The sequence below is a fragment of the Chlorocebus sabaeus genome, chromosome 19 (assembly GCF_047675955.1).
Source record: "Chlorocebus sabaeus isolate Y175 chromosome 19, mChlSab1.0.hap1, whole genome shotgun sequence".
NCBI lineage: Eukaryota > Metazoa > Chordata > Mammalia > Primates > Cercopithecidae > Chlorocebus > Chlorocebus sabaeus.
Genome location: NC_132922.1, coordinates 30794726 through 30816160, shown reverse-complemented (window position 1 = coordinate 30816160; position 21435 = coordinate 30794726). Strand labels below are relative to the sequence as shown.

Below are 21435 nucleotides of genomic sequence, written 5' to 3'. Positions count from 1 at the left end.
GACAAGAACAGCATGAGCAGTAGAGAGTAGATATCCAATGACAGAAAAAACAGTCAACAATTTCTCATTTCCCTTTATCATCAATTAAGAAAATGTATCCTGAAGGTCGTGTACCTCCTATGGGACTGCTGCATCCTCAGCCTCCTGAATTTCAGCCCAGCACCTTCCTCCCCAGCACAGGAACAGGTCAGCCCTTACCAGCATCCCTCTCTTATTGCCTTTGTGCAGAGCCAGGACCAGGGCCAGGTGAGGCCTTGGGATTGTCCCTCCCCAGCAATCTGTGAAACAATCCTTTATGTCACCAACAAAGCACAGCCTTATAAATTGGTGGTCAGGCTAGCAAGACGAACAAAGAAGAAAAGAGAGAAGAGTTCAAATAGATGCAATAAAAAATGATAAAGGGGATATCACCACCGACCCCACAGAAATACAAACTACCATCAGAGAATACTATAAACACCTCTATGCAAATAAACTAGAAAACCTAGAAGAAATGGATAAATTCCTGGACACATACACTCTCCCAAGACTAAACCAGGAAGAAGTTGAATCCCTGAATAGATCAATAGCAGACTCTGAAATTGAGGCAATAATTAATAGTCTACCAACAAAAAAAAGGCCAGGACCAGATGGATTCACAGCCGAATTCTACCAGAGGTACAAGGAGGAGCTGGTACCATTTCTTCTGAAACTATTCCAATCAATAGAAAAAGAGGGAATCCTCGCTAACTCATTTTATGAGGCCAGTATCATCCTGATACCAAAGCCTGGCAGAGACACAATAAAAAAAGAGAATTTTAGACCAATATCCCTGATGAACATCGATGTAAAAATCCTCAATAAAATACTGGCAAATGGAATCCAGCAGCACATCAAAAACTTATCCACCATGATCAAGTGGGCTTCATCCCTGGGATGCAAGGCTGGTTCAACACACACAAATCAATAAACGTAATCCAGCATATAAACAGAACCAAAGACAAAAACCACATGATTATCTCAATAGATGCAGAAAAGGCCTTTGACAAAATTCAACAGTCCTTCATGCTAAAAACTCTCAATAAATTCAGTATTGATGGAATGTATCTCAAAATAAGAGCTATTTATGACAAACCTACAGCCAATATCATACTGAATGGGCAAAAACTGGAAGCATTCCCTTTGAAAACTGGCACAAGACAGGGATGCCCTCTCTCACCACTCCTATTCAACATAGTGTTGGAAATTCTGGCCAGGGCAATCAGGTAAGAGAAAGAAATAAAGGGCATTCGATTAGGAAAATAAGAAGTCAAATTGTCCCTGTTTCTGTATAACATGATTGTATATTTAGAAAACCCCATCATCTCAGCCCAAAATCTCCTTAAGCTGATAAGCAACTTCAGCAAAGTCTCAGGATACAAAATCAATGTGCAAAAATCACAAATATTCTTATATACCAGTAACAGACAAACAGAGAGCCAAATCATGAATGAACTCCCATTCACAATTGCTTCAAAGAGAATAAAATACCTAGTAATCCAACTTACAAGGGATGTGAAGGACCTGTTCAAGGAGAACTACAAACCACTGCTCAATGAAACAAAAGATGATACAAACAAATGGAAGAACATTCCATGCTCATGGATAGGAAGAATCAATATCGTGAAAATGGCCATACTGCCCAAGGTAATTTATAGATTCAATGCCATCCCCATTAAGCTACCAATGACTTTCTTCACAGAATTGGAAAAAACTACTTTAAAGTTCATATGGAACCAAAAAAGAGCCCACATTGCCAAGACAATCCTAAGTCAAAAGAACAAAGCTGGAGGCATCACGCTACCTGACTTCAAACTATTCCATAAGGCTACAGTAACCAAAACAGCATGGTACTGGTAACAAAACAGAGATATAGACAATGGAAGAGAACAGAGCCCTCAGAAATAATACCTCACATCTACAACCATCCGACCTTTGACAAACCTGACAAAAACAAGAAAGGGCAAAAGGATTCCCTATTTAATAAACGGTGCTGGGAAAACTGGCTAGCCATAAGTAGGAAGCTGAAACTTGATCCCTTCCTTACTCCTTATACAAAAATTAATTCAAGATGGATTAGAGACTTAAATGTTAGACCTAAAACCATAAAAACCCTAGAAGAAAACCTAGGCAATACCATTCAGGACATAGGCATGGGCAAGGACTTCATGTCTAAAACACCAAAAGCAATGGCAACAAAAGCCAAAATTGACAAATGGGATCTAATTAAACTAAAGAGCTTCTGCACAGCAAAAGAAACTACCATCAGAGTGAATCGGAAACCTACAGAATGGGAGAAAATTTTTGCAATCTACTCATCTAACAAAGGGCTAATTTCCAGAACCTACAAAGAACTCAAACAAATTTACAAGAAAAAAACAAACAACCCCATCGAAAAGTGGGCAAAGGACATGAACAGACACTTCTCAAAAGAAGACATTTATGCAGACAACAGACACATGAAAAAATGCTCATCATCACTCGCCATCAGAGAAATGCAAATCAAAACCACAATGAGATACCATCTCACACCAGTTAGAATGGCGATCATTAAAAAGTCAAGAAACAACAGGTGCTGGAGAGGATGTGGAGAAATAGGAATACTTTTACACTATTGGTGGAACTGTAAACTAGTTCAACCATTGTGGAAAACTGTGGCAATTCCTCAAGGATCTAGAACTAGAAATACCAGTTGACCCAGTCATCCCATTACTGGGTATATATCCAAAGGATTATAAATCATGCTGCTATAAAGACACATGCACACGTATGTTTATTGCAGCACTATTCACAATAGCAAAGACTTGGAATCAACCCAAATGTTCATCAATGACAGACTGGATTAGGAAAATGTGGCACATATATACCATGGAATCCTATGCAGCCATAAAAAAAGGATGAGACCATGTCCTTTGTAGGGACATGGATGCAGCTGGAAACCATCATTCTCAGCAAAGTATTGCAAGAACAGAAAACCAAATATCACATGTTCTCACTCATAGGTGGGAATTGAACAATGAGATCACTTGGACACAGGAAGGGGAACATCACACACCGGGGCCTATTGTGGGGTGGGGGGAGGGAGGAGGGATAGCATTAGGAGATATACCTAATGTAAATGATGAGTTAATGGGTGCAGCACACCAACATGGCACATGCATACACATGTAACAAACCTGCACATTGTGCACATGTACCCTAGATCATAAAGTATAATAATAATAAAAAAAATTGGTGGTCAGTCCCTCCCAACACCTCCGTCACTGTAAAGCTGGCAGCACCCCTTCAAGGTTGGCCTTCCCAGGCACTGCACCTCTAGGTGATGGAGCATATCCTTACCCTGAGGTCTGGGTGCCCAGTCTATCCTGTCCAATGAGCGAGCTGTGGAGAAGGGGGGATTCCAGGTTAAGGGGAGACTAGTGGGGCTCCTTCTTTTATGTTGCCCTGTTGCAAAGGCTGTTAAAGAAACACAAAGTGCTAAGCAGTGAAGATAGAACATGTTTTCATTATTTAAACCAATACATTCCACAGAAGGAATAATAAGAAATGCTACATCCAAGCTAACTGGATCCATCAGCATATCAAAAAGATAATCCACCACGATCAAGTGGGTTTCACACCAGGGATGCAAGGATGGTTTAACATATGCAAGTCAATAAATGTGATATATCACATAAATAAAATTAAAAACAAAAATCATATGATAATCTGAATAGATGCAGAAAAAGCATTGACAAAATCCAGCATTTCTTTATGATTAAAACCCTTCAGCAAAATCAGCATAGAAGGGACATACCTTAAGGTAATAAAAGCCATCTATGACAGACCCACAGCCAACATTATCCTGAATAGGGAAAAGTTGAAACCATCCCCCCTGAGGACTGGAACAAGACAAAGATGCCACGTTCACCACTTCTACTCAACACAGTGCTGTTCACTACAGCATTGGTTATAAGAGCAAGACTGGAAACAGAACAATGGATACCCAGAGGGGGGTGCTTAAGTAATTTTGGGAATAGTCATAGGGTGCAGTACTTTATAGCTCTGAAACAATACAATGGATTTACATTTGAAAAGTGGAATAACTAAGGTGCATTGCCCAGTGATATATGCAGAGGGGCAGAGGACTTTGCATAAGCACAATCACACATCAGCATGCATGCCAGGTGCATGTTTCTATTTGCACATAGATTGTAGGGATGACATGCAAACAAAAATGTTGACTTGATGTCTGGAAGCTCAGAGTGGAAGGGAAACTTCTTTGCTAACCTTTTATGATATTTAGAGTTATTTGTAACCGTGAATATGTAATACATTTAGAAATCTTGGTTAATAAGAAAAGCCTCGGTTCCTGGCCTCCTGCTGGCACATGTCAGGTGGACATGGGGTGGTCATGCTAATGTGTGCAAACTGAGAAAACTCCAAGAATGGGACTCTGCTTTTTTCATCATGCAAATAATTATTAATAGAAAGAGTTTGAGGGTTATCGCTCATTGATATACCATGCATATTCTATTAGATAATAATAAATTTCTGACTGATCATCTTTCCTCATGGCATGGGTCCGTGTGATATTAAGTAGCTTGTTATGCTTGGGAAAGGCAGTGATGACCACAAGAATGACTTCAACTACTAAAGTACAGTGGAGATTTCAATAATGTTTTGTTTGATATTCAAATATTTCATTGTGCTCCCAGGTTTTTTCTCACCCTAGCTCTGACCCATATCATGTGGGTCCCATTAACACAGACACCTCCAAATGCACCACTCTTCCATTATATGCAGTCAATTGCTGGTTACCTTGGGCCTACAACGGGGGGAGGGCAGGGGCTGCTTGCCACCTCCTGATCTACAGTAAGAGTCAATGAGCAGTTAAGGGGATACTGAAAACCATTTATCCTGCTGGAGTGAGAAAAATATGGTTTCTTTCAATAGGGTAGTAAAATGCACCTTTTCCAACCTAATTATATGACTCAAGGCCCATCTCAATTCCAGATGCAGATTCTCACAAAGGTGTGTAATTCCTGATTCTCACCAAGGTGTGTAATGTCATCCATGGCCCAGCGCAGAGGAACACAGGTGTTGCCATCAGACTGCCAGGGTCCGATCCTGCCTCCTCACTCACCCTGGGAGATCCTTTTAAGCCAGGAGTCAACAGCGAGGATGGAAACATGACTGCTTTTTAAAGTCCTGAAAGTTCAGAGGACGACCATCAATTTCTCCTGCACCCCTGGGCACACACCAGGAGAACTTTGTCTCCAGGTTCAAGTAAGTGCCTGCGAGGGAGTTGTGGCCTCAGATTCTGTTCATCACAGGTGCCACTTGATGCAACCTCAAACCTCTTCTGCACAATCCCAAGCAGTGCTGACCAGTCCAACCCAAAGGCTGTGATGTTTGGCAGAGGCAGAAGAGAAAAGGCCAGGTGTTCTGGGAAAGATCACTGTTAAATCACACAGCACCCTCCCAGCCCAGAGAGACAGTCCTTACATTATGGCAACAAACTTGGAAAAGACCAAATCCAATTTGACACATATTTCCTTTTTCTTTTTTATTTCATGCCCCCTCCCTCAACCTCCCAAGCAGATGGATACCCTGAAGGCCCCTGGGAACTCTCTCCCATTGAATCTTACATGGAAAGTAGTTACCTACCTACAAACCCTCATCATTGGATATGCTCTCCAAAAACAGATCTTTAAAATACAAACATCAGGATAAGTCATTAGAGAGAGGCCACCCACTCCTCTGACCCCAGCTGAAGCCCCGTTGCTTCACACAGGATCCCCCTGGTGTTTCCTCTGGGCTCACAGATATCCCTACAGCCTCTCTGAACATTGTTTTATACTTGCAAAATCATTTGCTCTCATCAGAGCAATGATTTGGGAATCCTCCTTCCCAAAAGGAGCCCAGAATCAGTTTTCTGTATGCTAGAGACAGCATTTTTTTCCTCAGGAAGTGAGTTATTTCAGGGTACGTACCATTTTCCAGTACAAACAGATCCTGCAATTATAGAAAAGAAAACATTAGGGGGGTGATATGATGCCATGCATGTCACACAGATCTGATATTCTCTCAACAACTGGAGAAAATAAGAAGGGGTATAGTGATTGAGCCAAAGGTCGAAGTCCGCCAAAACTAACATGGAGGACACTTATGGAAAAGACAAGAGCTTTTCTCACAGAATTTACCTTTAAAGTATATTTAGATTGGCAGTTTCACAACCTTAATCCACGGGGGAAAACTGCTGTGGAGGGAAACACCTCTGCATTGCAGTGGATCGTGGACGCTGCCATCTACCATGCCCCAGTGTGCCCGGCATGGGTTGGTGAGAGGCTGCCAATCAATAGCACCACACCAACGGAATTGCAGATGTCATAAATAATGCACATTGACAGATGTTCGTGTCTACATTTGATTAAATTGCAGATGACATCGATAATGCACATTGGCAGATGTTCATGTCTACATCTGACTCAAAAGAAGCCAGGAAAGTAACATTTCTGTTCAAGACAAAGAAAAGTATCTTACAGTGGCAGCATCTTCTTTTTTAGAGATGTCTTGTACAGCATCCTCTTTAGCGATGTCGTATACAGCGTCCTCATTAGCGATGTCGTATACAGCATTCTCATTAGAGATGTCTTCTACAGCATCCTCATTAGAGATGTCTTGTACAGCGTCCTCATTAGCGATGTCGTATACAGCGTTCTCATTAGCGATGTCGTATACAGCGTTCTCATTAGAGATGTCTTCTACAGCATCCTCATTAGAGATGTCTTCTACAGCATCCTCATTAGAGATGTCTTATACAGTGTCCTCATTAGCGACGTCATATACAGCGTCCTCATTAGCAATATCTTCTACAGCATCCTCATTAGTGATGTCATATACAGCGTTCTCATTAGCGATGTCATATACAGTGTCCTCATTATCGATGTCGTATACAGCATCCTCATTGGAGATGTCTTCTACAGCATCCTCATTAGAGATGTCTTGTACAGTGTCCTCATTACAGATGTCATATTCAGCATCCTCAATAGAGATGTCTTGCACAGCATCCCCACAGGGAGCTAGGAGAACACAGAGTAAAGGTCGGTGCCCTGGTGGTGGAGACTGAATCACCCAGGGAACTTGCTTGGTGTGGTGCATGGAGGTGGCTGATCACAGCATGGGCTGAGCTGATGCTGGGCCATCCTCCCGGGTGGTCCTGCACTAGTGAAGCTAAAGGATGTGGCTCAGAACACTTTCTGCAGTGGGAATCAGTTTCCAGGTTCAGATACGCATTATCCAGTGAAGCGGGGAAATATAAAAAAAATAGAAATCGACAAATTCATGAAAAGCCTTCCATGAGTGCAAGTGTGATTTTTTGGTTAACCACTTTACATTCAGTATGCATTCACACATACTAAATATTTTTACAAGAAATCAGAAATTTTAATTTTTGTCAGTTATATTAAATCTAACTTAGCTGTTAACATAAAGATTCTATCTCATTTACTCTGTGGTCTCCAGAAAATTTAGCACATAGTAAGTAGACCAAAATATTTATTCAATGAAAACACAGAGCAGGGGTGGGGGGCTGGTAGGCAGACCGGGTTGCACCTGATTACCTGGATGATAATAAACTGCACAAAACCTTGGTCAGATTAATATTGAAACTGCCTTTTGCTTGGGCTCTTTTACCTTGAGGAAGAAGGATGATCAAGAAGATGAACAGGAAAGAAATGAGAAACAGAGGCCTTTGCTCAGGAGCTAAAGGCCACCTTCTGTAACATGAAATAGTCTACAAGTGGCCTTGAACTCTGCTGTGATTCAGTGACAGAGTTCCCTCATTTCTTCTACCCAGGCTGAAGTCCAGCGACATTGCTACTGTCTTCTTTACAACTTGTAAGTCATGCTGCTTCTGCATTTGCCTGTTGTATGAGATTTACACGTTTTAAAGCCACATTTTGTTTCAGTTGGGCTGGTGGCCATACACCACACTAGCCAGTCAATAGTGAGATGGCTCCTCATGGAGGACGCTTGGCTGGAGGCTGAGGGTCTTTTACCCACATGCACAAGAGAGTTGCCATGAGGGGACAGAAGCCAGGCTAATAACCAAGTGCTGCACAGAGTCCCTATCTGTCCCTCATCACCATTTTCAGCTGGCAGGATTTGAGCAGTTTAGGGCTTGGGAAGATAGTATTACTAAATCTACTAAAATACATCACACTTCTTTATGGGCTTTGTCCAGTTGCTGAGCAAATTAACTTCAATACTGAAGTGGGCCGCACTGGCCTGCGTGGTCCCCCACTCCTCTCAGAATTCGTGAGCTTGGGGCCTATTGGAGGGTGGGAGGTGGGAGGAGGGGGAGGATCAGGAAAAATAACTGATACTAGACTCGATATATGGGTGATGAAATAATCTGTACAACAAACTCTCATGATACACATTTACATATGTAGCAAACCTGCACATCCTGCACATGTAACCCTGAACTTAAAATAAAAGCTAAAAAAAAAAAACAAAAAACAGGCTCTGTGAGCTGACCCAAACCCCGCGGGATCTTTGTGCTTTTGACACACTGATGACTATGCTGGCCCGTGGGGAGATGTGCCTAGAACCTCCTTGGGTTGTGTGACCACGGAGGCTACTTCATGATGATGGGCAGTGTCTGGGGCCTTTTGGGCTCGGTGCTTTAGGGCTTATACATGAATGCTGGACTCCCTGCATGGTGGCGAACACCCCATGACTAAGTGCATGTCAGCGTCAGCACAGGCCCACGCTCCTGGGTTCATGTTTTCAATTTTTCATTCAGGAACTCGGGAGCTGGGGCTACCCCCTTGGCCCTTCAGGATCTCCACCTGAGCAGTGGGGATAATAAGCCAGGCCCAGGGATGGCTCTGGTGAGGGTGGAGGAGTCACTGCACAGAGAGAGTGGGGGGGGTGGGTTTTATTTTTAGAAGTGGACACCTGCGATTGGGTTGTATAAATGGGAAATCTTTCCTGAGGAAACACACAGCCTCATCTGTACAGAAACACACACACTCACACCACATGATGCAGCCTCACATGAGACACCACGAATCCTCGAGCACCCAACTCAGCACTAACCAAAAGGGAGCACAGCTGCTTCCTCAAAAATTGGCCATAATATTTCCCTGGGGAATTCAGGTTTTTAAAAAACATTTCCACTGTGCTTATTCCTATCCCAATCCTAGGATCAGGGTGGCTCTTCACATTGCAACCTGAAAGGATGCCACACCTTTCTTGCCATCCAGATTGTTTTCTCAGTAAATAATTCCAGAATACTTACTAGAGTCACACCCCAGAGGGGCCGCCTGCACCACCTGCAATACAGAAACAAAGCTTTATGAGGGGTACGTCGTGTTGTAGATTGTTTGCACAAGACGCTGTTTCTCTCAATGAATATTGAAAACTTGATCAGAAAGTGTAGGCAACTTCAAGGCCCCCCAAACAAGGGTAGGATACACACTGGCAAAGACATCAGCTTCTGGATGATGGATCTCTCGGGTCCATGTAGGTTGGCAAGTGCAAAATACTGAATCCAAGGAGAAGACATTGCTTCTAAGGACAAGGACCCCAAGGATACAGTCTACAACCTGAAGTTGTCATAGGTATATACCATTTTGGATTACATATCAGTTGCTAAGAGTCACTTCTTCAACTCCCTCAGAAAACTGCATTTAATACCTGTAATGTACATTGTCATTTTTTCACATGTAAAGTCAGTTGAAAAAGAAAGATGCCAAGAAAGGAACATTTCTATTTCAGAGAAAGCAAGACAACCTTACCCTCGGGTCGACTGGCCTCTCTCCATCTCCTCTGTCCTTGTGAATTAGAGACTCCTCAGAGGCTAGGAGGACACAGAGCAATGGTCAGTCATAGATGCTTTTGTTCATGAGTTATTCAGGGAGCTCTGCTTAATGTGGACAACAGGACAGCATGTGTGGATGTGTTTCACTAAAAGCACAGCTTGAGCTCCTGCTAAAAATCTTCCCTTCTGGAAAGACAGGCAAGAACGAGGAGCCGAGGAGCAAGAAATGGAGTCCCTGGCATTTTGCTGATGGCAACTTAAGGCAACGGGAATGAGTCAGTCTACAAACGGTATTGAAGCACACGCTATAGTTTAATGAGAGTCCCACTGCTTACACTGTGAGGTTTGAAACCCAGTTAAATGGTTTTCTAAACCCCTTAAAACAATATTAGCTTATAGGATTTATGTCCCAAGACCATTTTTGTGGAATCCTCTGAGGATCCACAGTGGCTGTCCCTGCAGTTATTATGTGTTTTAGCATTTTGCACTTGAATAAAAGCAAAGCTTAATAGACAGACTGGATTCAATTCTAGGCAAAACAGTCTACTGTATTTATTCACTAATCCTTTGTTATAACTGCCAATGGGAGAATTACAAACACTGAAATTATATCCTTTAAAATTAATTAAAGCATAATTATTAATCATACAATATTTTTTCATCCAGACCTCCTTTTCTTTGTCATGCATGCATATTAATTGAGGCTGGAGACTATCTATGCTTGTTCAGGCCAGCCAACATAGAACAGTTTACTTCAAGAGAGGAGACATGGCTTGAATGCTGGTATGTTTTAACTGCAGCACAAACAGTTGCAACGAGTGTGGTGAACGAATTACCAGATGGCCCTTTGCTGCCTTATTTGTCATTGTGCCTCACGTGGAGCTTGCAAGATTTGATTATGCCTTGTTTTGCGGTGATAATACTTTCAACTATTTCCAAAATATTGCTTCAGTCTTAATCTGTTTGAGGTCAACTGCTGAGGATTTCATACAAATTAATGAAGTTTATGAATCTAAAGTTTGACACAAAGGGGGAAATATTTGCAAATCATTTATCTGGTAAGAGACTAAAATTTAGAATATATTTTAAACCTCCCAAAAATCTACAACAGCAAGCTAACAAAATAAAAATCAGACAACCCTTCAAAAATGGGTAAAAGACTTGAATATATATTTCCCTAAAGAAGATACACCCATGGATAGTAGCACAGGAAAAGCTGCTTAGGATCATTAGTCATTAGGGAAATGCAAATGAAAAACACAAGTAGACACCAATATACACCTACTAGAATGATTTAAAGGAAAATAAGTGTGAATAAGGATGTAAAGAAATTGTAACCCTGATACATTGCTGGTAGAAATGGATAAAATTGCAGCCACTGTGAAAAACAGTGGTTAAATGCAGAACTCCTGTTGGACCCAGGAACTCTACTGTTAGGTATATACCCCAAAGAATAGAAAACAGAAATCAAAGAGATATTTGTATACTAATGCTTGTAGCATCACTTTTCACAGGAGCCAAAAGGTGGAAAAGTCCAACCATCAATGAACAAATGAATGTAATAAAAGCAAGATGGTCTACATGCAGTGGTACATCATCCATCTGTAACAAAGGAACACAATTTTGATAGATGACACAACGTGGGTGGACATTGAGAACATTACGCTTAGTGAAATGAGCCAGACACAAAAGGAATATAGTGTATAACTGTACTTATATGAAGTGCCTAGAATAATCAAATTCATACAAGAGAAAGCAGGATAGGAATCACCGTGGGCTGGAAATAGGGGGAAGGTGCTATATTGCTTACTGTGGACAAGGTTTTATAAGAAATTATCAAAATTGTGGGTGTAGATAGTGGTGTTGGTCATGCAACACTGTGAATATTTTGAATGCCACTGCATGCACACTTTGGTTAAAAGGTTAAAATGATAAATATTGTGTTATATATATTTCCCCACAATAGAAAACATGCACAGCCAAGCCCAGATGCTAGTCTTGCTAGCAGCCTTCCTTTACCTTCAAGAGCGGGCTGAGGCTTGTCTATAATCTCATGATCCATTGGACATTCAAAGTCATCTGCATTGGAAGAGAAATTAATGGAGAGAGGAGAAAACTTGAGAATCCACACTACTCACTCCGCAGGGCCAAGAACTCTGTCTCTTGTGCATTGCTGATTCATCTCAGTATTTCCTGTGACCACCTCCTTTTTCAACTGAAGACTCTGCACCTGAAGGACTTCCCAGGTTTTTCACCTTGGCCTCGTCAGGACTGCTCCTGTCAGCTACTGTCCATTTCACCTCCATTCATGTCCATGCCACATCAGGCTGTGTTGTTCAAATGGAATGAATCTACCCCAAATGTCCCTTTCTGGAGGAAGCCACCATTATGCTCTACCTCCAACACGTCCACACACACCGAGGCACCTCGCTCACACAAGGTGTGTGTCCTCCAACAGTTTCATGCTGTAACCCCAGATAACTTTTGAAACCCAAGTTTTGTTGATTCCCCCTACCTCGGGTGCTCCATAGATGTTCATTTGTCTACAAAACACTGCCCCAGGCAATTAAATATTCCAAAGTGACCAGCAGAATTTGTATGTTAATTCTGACATTGTGTTGTTAGTACAAGTGTTTTTCCCCTTCAAATGTATGTTTTTGTTACTGATAATGCTTTTTTCAGCTATGTTGCCAAGCACATTTATATAAAAATATACTTAGATTGTTTTGAGAATTTGACAAAGATGATAGCAACAAGGATAATCTCATTTGTTTTATACTAATCTTTATGTGTTACTTTAATCATTTCTTACATATTGGGGCCTACCACACATTGTGCAGTGAAATTAGTGCTATGCATCATAGTAGGAATATAAATTGGCAAAGCTAATTTAGAAAATAGCTAAATGTTTCTTAAAAAAATTAGGCCAGGCACAGTGGCTCATACCTAAAATCTCAGCACTTTGGGAGGCAGAGGTGGGTGGATCACCAGAGAGTAGGAGTTTGAGACTAGCCTGACCAACACAGCAAAACCCTGTCTCTACTGAAAATACAAAAATTATCCGGATGTGGTGGCATGTGCTGGTTGTCCCAGCTATTCAGGAGGTTGAGGCATGAGAATTGCTTAAACCGGGGAGGCAGAGGTTCCAGTGAGCCGAAATTGTGCCTCTGCACTCCAGCCTGGATCTCAAAAAATATACATATATATTGACCAAAATGTCATTATGCATTACATGACTGTATATGAATGCTCAAAGCTACATTACTCATCATAGAAAAAAACAAAAATAATTAAATGTCCATTAACTGAAAAATGAATAAACACTATCTATCTGTATGAATAAACACATCAGACTATGAAGGAAAACAGATGACCAGCATGTGCTAACGCATCAATTAACTTCAAACATAGTATGCTAAATCAAGTCAGATTCCAAATATATATATGTCCATTTATACTAAACAAGCAGAAAATTTATGGAGATGGAATATCATAGCAGTATTGCTTAGGGCTGGAGATGGGAGTGGGGATTGACTGCTAGTGGGCAAGAGAGAATTTGGGTGAGGGAAACATTTTTAAATTAGATCATGGTGATGGGTGCACAGAGTATCAATTTAATAAAGCATCAAACTGTATACCTTCATAGTGGACAAACTTTATGATGGTTTCACACCCAATATAAGTGCTAAAAATAAATTAATGTTATGGAAATTCTTGTCTGGTTTTTATCAAGCCAAGAGATATGTTGTTAAAGCAGCATTAATTCAAATGGTGGTCATAGGTCACTTAAAGTTTATAAGATAGTTCTCCTATAAATACATGGTAAATGTTATCCGTGAATTTCCTGAATCTATTGCAATAATCACATTTTTTCTCCATTAACCTCTTGAGGTAGCTAATTTTATTTATTGCATTTTCAACATTAATCCACCATTTCACATTTTGAGATTAACTCACATTAGTCAGAATTTACAGTATTTTAAAATATCACAGAATTTAATTTACCTTATCTGGCTTTGGTTTCAAGACTATACCAGCCATTTCATTTAATTGTACATGTAGGGTATTCTAATTTATGGAAAACTATTACATCTTCCTTGATTCTTTTTTTAGAAAATACTTCTAGGGATTTATATGGTAGAGTCCATGGAGAATTGTTTTAATTCTTCATTCATATTTTCAGTGGGTATAGGATTGGTCACATTGGTCATATTTTTCTGCTCGGATTTCAATAAGAAACTTGTGGAAGAACCTGAAGGGTGGGATCTTTAGAGGGAGCCTGAGACAGAGCAAGACAAGCTAAGAAAGAGGGCAGTGCCACAGCAGAGCTGCTATTGATGCCCCTCGCCTACATTCCGAAGAGACATCCAGCTGTAGTCACTGAGGTGTAGGAAAACAGTGGAGCACCCATCAGAGAAAGCAGTGCCCAGGAACAAGGAGGCACTGATGGTGGCAAGGGGAAAAGACAGCTGCCATGAGGCTGTTCACATGAGGGTCTCGGGCTGCACAGATACCTACACTGGCTGAGGGATCTCGGTTTTCATAAAGGGTGTGGCCCAGCCAGGCCAACAACAAGCAGTTAACAAACAGTAGTAATACAACACTTTCCAAAGACCTTACTTGAGTAACATGGTGAGCCTCACAAATTTCCAATCAGGATGGTAGCACAGTTCCTCCTGCTTTAGGACACAGAGTCTGCCTGAGGTCACAGGGGGTAGGTGCAGACTCTGAAGATGCACTTCGGTCAGAGACCCCACTGAACTCTGTCTACTGAGGGCCTCTGTCCTGTCTGCTGACCACAGGTCAGAGGTGCAGGCTGCACTGGGGAGTAAGAATGTCACCTTCTCAATGTTGGGAAAACGTCCTGCCAGAACTCAGAATGGCCCTTTCTAAGCAGAAGGCAAACTCAGACTAAAGAAGCAGGCCAACTACATCAGGTTGGCAGATCGCCAAAGATTCACTCAGGACCATCTTGGGTGGTGGCAAGATGAGATAGATCACCGCATTTGCAACACATACCTGACAACAAAAAATCAACAACTGTAAAAGAACCAGAAAATCCCCAAATATTTATAAATTAGTAATACACTTTTAAATAACTCATGGGTTAAAGAAGTCTCAATAGAAAATTAAAAATACCTTTAACTACGTTAAATGAAAATGTGACTTGACAAGATTTCTGGATGCAGCAAAAGCAGTCCTTAGAGGGAAATTTATAGCATGGGATGCAATATATTAAAAATATATTAAAAACAATATATTAAAAACAAGATCTAAAATCAGTAATATCATGTTTCAATTAGGAAACTGTAGAAAATAAAGGAATGCAATGTCAAGCAAGTAGAAGAAGTAAGAGACAACATCACAGAAGTCAGTAAAATTAAAACACTGAAATCATCAGAAAATCAATAAAAACAAAAGCTGGTTCTCTGAGATGCTCATTACAATGAATGAACTTCTATGCAGGCTAACCAAGAAAAAAAAGATAACACAAATGACCAATTTCAGAAATGAAACAGGAGCCATCTCCACTGAACTCTTGGGCATTAAAAGGATAATCAAGGAATATTATAAACAATTCTATGACCGCAGTTTGGTAACCTCAGTGCAATGTATCAAGTCCTTGAAAGACAATCTTTCCAAGGTCACATTAGAATCCTAGATAATTTGAATAAACTTAGGTCTATTAAATAAGTTGAATTCACATTAAGAGCATTCTGAAAAAGAAAGCACCAGACCCAGATGGTTTCTCATGAAATCTACCAAATTCTTCAACAGGTGAATACAAAGACAAAAATCCATTTAATGCAATATTATTTGGTGATTTGATGTGCCAATTTATACCACTAAGGCATAAAAAAGACATGAAGGAAACAAATATACATCAATTTAGTGAAATAAATTCATCTGAAAAAGCTACATAATATATGATTCCAACTATATGACATTCTGGAAAAGGCAAAACTGAAGCAACAGTAAAAATATTAATAGTTGCCAAGGTTTCTGGAGAAAGAGGACAGTGATTAATGAGAAGAGGGGATTTTTAGGGAGGTGAACATATTCTTTATGAGACCATAATAGTGAACACATGTTATACATATTTCCAACTTCATATAAATGTGTAACAGAAAGAACATTATGCAAATGATAGACTTCAGATAATAATGTATCAATATTTTATCATGATTTTAGCAAATGTACCACAGTAATGTAAGGTGTTAGTAACAGGTGAAATTAGGAAGTGAAGGCGAGGATAGAATAATATGGGAACTTTATTATGTGCCCTTTTTTTTTTTGAGATGGAGTTTCACTCTTGTTGCCCAGGCTGGAGTGCAATGGCGTGTGCAATGGCGTGATCTTGGCTCGCTGCAACCTCCGTTTCCTGGGTTCAAGTGATTCTCCTGCCTCAGCCTCCTGAGTAGCTGAGATTACAGGCACCGCCATCACACCGGGCCAATTTTTTGTATTTTTAGTAGAGACGGGGTTTCACCATGTTGGCCAGGCTGGTCTCCAACTCCCAACCTTAGGTGATCCACCCACCTTGGCCTCCTAAAATGCTGGGATTATAATCATGAGCCACCACGCCTGGCCATATGCTCAATTTTTATGTCAATTAATTTATATGTATTTAATTTATATTAATTTAAAAATAATAATATAGCACCACTCTTTCAGAGAGATCTATGCTAACGTTTAACAACCAGGTAAGTTCTAGACATTAGCTTGAAACATTGTCTATCATTAAACATGAACAAAAATTGACTTTTAAGTGGATATTTACTTTTATGATTGTAGTAATACTTACTGATTAGGTAAATTAGAATTCTGACACATTAAAAAATATGGCTTAATCTCTTCATAGTTTCCTTTTACATATGGGACACTGAATACTCCCCACAATTGCGATTCTTGAATCAACTTAATGAACTTCCACAGTACCTTCTATCGGGTATACCTCCTTCTTTACCCAGAAGCCATGAGGTCTCTGAAACTGAGTGGTGGACACGGCGTATCTTCTTATAATTTCTATCAGAGAAGATGCTGGTTAATGCATTTACAATAGAAAGGGCTGTTGACATCTTGCTGACAGAAGACCAGAGGGAAAATAGTTATAAACTGTTTTAAGTTTAAACTTATGATCCTGTTCTTTACAGGCTTCCAAGCAGAGCCTGCTGAATCAAAGTGATTCAGTGAGCACTCAACACCCCTATCAGACAGACCATGGGCAGTGCTTCACGGAGAGGAGAACACAGCAGGATGACTGCGAGTGCAGGGCTGGTGCAGAGTGGGGGCCTGGATTCAAATTCCACTAAGCCATGTGGACCTAGCAAGCTTATGTCGTCCCTCTGCCCTCAGTCCTCTGCACTGTCATAATGAAATTTTAGCAATACTTTTTAGACCCTACTTCTTAGTATCACAGTACAGGGTTAAAAAGATCACTAAATATAGGAAAACCTTAAGAGAGGACTGGTACTTCAGTAGTGTTCTCTAAGTGTTTACTACATGCCAGGAGGAATAAGTTGGACACTTAGTGGCTGAATATGGAGAGGATGCTTGGATGGCTCCGGGGCAGTGGCGCATGGTTTCCTATTTGGCTTTTCCATGGGCATGATGCCTTATGGCTTATGGAGAACATCAGCCCTGCAGGGAGGGCAGAGGAGGGGCTGTGGCGGGGATTTTACACTTGAGGGTGCTGACATTCAGAGATGAAAAGTGATGAGCAGAACCCCAACCCCGATGAGTGAAGGATCTGAGATGAGAAATGTATTTGGTTCCCTAGAGACAGAGATTCCTGAACAACTGACACCTCTACATCACGCCCTGTGCCAGAGACCCAAGAGACCCCCTCACTGTCTTTCTCCAGTCCTCCTAGCCCAAGGTGTGTGGGTGGACAAAGGCGATGCTCTGGAGGAGATGCCGGAGATAAGGACAGGTCGTTAATGATAAAGATTCTCCTTCCTGTTTCAGATCCTTGACCTCCTCAAGATGACAGTTTATTTTAAAGGCTGTCATCTTTGTGGCCTTCCTCCCCTCTCCCTTCACCCTGTCAGCTGCCTCTCAGTGACTGTCTCCTCCAGTGACTACACTGAGGGACCAGGGTCTACTTGCCTCCCAAGGCTGCTCAGACCTTCTGACATTGCAAAATGCTTGTCAAAAGATGGGTCTGCAAAGAGTAACTTCCCTTCCACGGATCAAACCTGAATATGCAAGCTACTGTGAAGTAACTGGAAAAGTGGCTATGTGGGCTGGTGCTTTGGTGGTTTAATGAATTAAGTCTGCAACCCCCACTGCCTCCTTCACTATTGATCAGAGCCGCCTGCAGTAAGGTCAGGCTAAGAATGGGCAGTGGCTGCGCCAGCTCTGGTTGTGCCTTCTCCGCTCATTCTTTCCACATCCAAATTCAGTTTCTAATTTACACACTCCACATCCATCATTAGACCTTGCTGTGGCAGGGGACAGAGTCCTGTCTCTTCTTAGGGAGACCTCTCCATAGCCACAGGACCCTCTCTGATGTTCATCCCAAGTTCTGTTTTCCTCTGTCACCAAATGTCCCTTGCATTAACCCAATGGCCCTCTCTTCTCCCAACCCTTTAACAATGATCTCAGAAAGCCACTGATTCTCTCCCCCATGAACCCCAGTGAAATCCCCCCAAAAAATCCTGTTTTTCTTCCTTTCTGAAAAAAGTCTGATGCCAGATTGCTAATGTTTGTTTTCAGAGTTTGACTTCTACCTTCAGAAAAATGTTTCTATCCTCCTCCTTTTCTGTAATGTCTGTTATTGCGGGAGTGCAATCAAGATTCCCTGGAAATAATCAAGCAGCAAGGCTGCATTTACTCTGTGTATTCTCTGGAAGTGTGTTCACAAGATTGATGCTATGTTTATTTTACTGTTCGGTAGAAATAAAAGGAAGCCACGTGGTCCTGATTTGCATTGTGAATTTTAAAGATTCTTATATTTTAGTCATCTTTTTCAAAACTCTAGGTATTTTTTTAATGTACAGCTTGATGTTTTCTTCTAGATACTATAAACATATGTATTATCCACATTATCCATTTCTCTGTATACTTCTGTGACCCCCTGCTTGCTCTCAGAGACATCCTAAATCCAGAAAATGGAGACCTCATTTTCCTTTCTCAGAGCCTTCTATGTGACTTAGAGACTACCATGTCCCTGGCTTTAAGACTAACTCCATATCACAGAGAGGCAACTTAGATCTTTCTTCCCAGAAGTCCAGTAGTCTTCAGAGGACCCCCCATTCTTACACAACTAGTTTATCCAGGTCTCAGGCAAAAAAAGCCCCCAGTATTTTGTAAAATTTGAGCTATCACAACTTTACAAGCTTTTATGTTATTACAAAGCTTTGTCCTCTTTTAGTGAGGATTTTAGCAACAGTGACCGAGTTAATAAAAAAGAGAAGGAACTACTAGAAGAAAGCATAGAAAGAATGCACGAGGTAAAGTTCAACCTAGAATGACCAGTCTCACTCACTAACCTCACCATTGTCTTATGGGTTCAATGGACCTGTGCAATCCTTTGCTCTGTTCCCTCCATCACCTTCCTGTGTAATTGTCCTCCACAATGCACATAATAGGAACATGGCACAGAGGAGCTAATCATCTCTTTTATCCTCCCCTTCAGGCTCACAAGTAAGTTTATAGTAAAACCCTTTCCAAATGACTGCTTTAACTCCTGCCACGGCCTGTCCCATGTATCATCGGTTGAATCTCTCATGTGACTTTAAGCAACCCTTTATTGAGAGACAAGATTCAATACTAGGGACAGTATTCTAATGTAGTAAATCATTGATTTTATGTTATGAAGATCATCAGTTATTGAAAATGTGTAAATAACGAAGCCCAGTCTTACTCTTCAATGCTGTGTGTGTAAATCCACTGAGCGTGCTGACCCCCATGCCTGCACCCACCTGCTAACACAGGGAGGGTCCATCCAGAAGGGAGGCTCAGCTCCAGCACTGAGGCTCTCCCCGCCAGCTTCACAAGAGAGCTGCCACAAGGATGACAGATACCCGGATAACAACCAAGTGGTAATTTGAGTACTTAATAGTCATGATCCCTAAATTATGTAGCTCAGAGGGCTCGTGGTGATAACTCTGTCCAAGACTCTAAAGCATTTCCCCAATTCTTATTGGACTTGAGCCATGTCTTGAGGAGAGACCCAGCTATGACACACAGGCACCATATTGTCCTACTTAGTGCCTCCCTTAGTGTTTCAGAACCTGTGACTTGATCAGAAACATGGGCTTTCTATGTCATTTCACACTAAGGACCATGTAAAACTTGCAGGGAGATGCCTACACAGCTACCTGGATTCTGAGATCACTGAGGCTCTCTTATGTGAGGGATGGCATTTGGAATCTCTGCGGGCTTCAGTAATTCCAGGCATAGAGGGTGCTGGAGCTCCCTTGCATGGTGAATAGTGATCCCTTCACTGGCTGATAAATAGAGGTTGTAGTTCAGGCCTTCAACGTTAGCACCGTATGAGTAAACATCTTGGCTGTAGCAAGTGAGCCAGGGCACATTTATTTATGTGGCTTAGTTTCTCCATCTGGTATGTGGATTCAATAAACAAGCTCACAACATATGGGCATGATGAGGTTTGAACTAATGTAAGTAAATTGTGTGGTCTGATTTGTTAAATTAAGAAAAATGGCACTGAGAGTTGTGCTGGGTAAACACAACATTTTTTTCCTAGGGGAAATACACAGAGACACACTTTCACAAGCAAATCATGCAGACTTGCACATAGACCACTCCACCCCCCCACACACACTAATACACACACTCCCACACGACCTAATGTGAATGCCACCTAATGTGAACACGTTACCAGGAACTATACATAGATAAAAAGAGTTTGTCACCTGGAAAACCAGTTTCTTTTACTATACCCCACATTCTCATTCCCACCAAGTGTCTTGGATCATGGAGGCTCTCCAGACAAAAGCCAGCAGTTAGGCTCCACATTTCCTACAGAATCTTTTTCTCACAGCCAGTGAGCGATTCCAGAATACATACCATTGAATGTGCTCCCTGAAGTCACCTGTAATTAGAGAAGGAAAACACTCTGAGAATCAGGCCATGCTATGGATGGCTCGCACAGGTCTTTTGCTCACTTGGAAACTCTGGGTAACCAAGATTGGAAAGAACATTCAAATCAAAAGCCCCAACTCTAGAGTAGAGATCCCGTAGGAAAGCACAGGAGTTTCCTGAAGAATATCTCTCTCCAGATAATTTTGGGGTAGCAATTGCAGAATTCTTATCTAAAGTGGAAAGCTTGGTCCTGAAGAAAACATCCCTTAACACGCAGTGTACTATCTGACACTGCCAGTGTTGTACATCCTCTGGAATCAGGTGTCAGTTGGTGAGATACACCTCCTCCATTCCCAAGGAAATATTATCTAACATCTATAATGTACTGGATAATTTTCCCATAGCTGATATCAACTGAAAACTAAGGGAACCAAGAAAACAACATTTACATCCTAGGCAAAGACAGGCTACTTTACCGTGGTAGGAGAGTAGGGCTTCCTTCTCGCCCACTTTCTGGAAGGCTCGAAGGAGTCACCTAGGGGATGTGGAAGGAC

The 21435-nt window shown here is 41.4% G+C and overlaps 1 protein-coding gene across 1 annotated transcript; it reads right to left on the bottom strand.

The window, feature by feature from the left end:
• Window positions 1-3499: 3499 nt before the first annotated feature.
• On the bottom strand, window positions 3500-19743 carry LOC140709187 (uncharacterized). Its single transcript, XM_073007120.1, is given in 7 exon segments — window positions 3500-6015; window positions 6544-7082; window positions 9308-9341; window positions 9807-9868; window positions 11849-11962; window positions 16769-16855; window positions 19698-19743. Coding segments are annotated over 7 exon segments (1029 nt in total). The 3' UTR covers window positions 3500-5868.
• Window positions 19744-21435: the final 1692 nt, after the last annotated feature.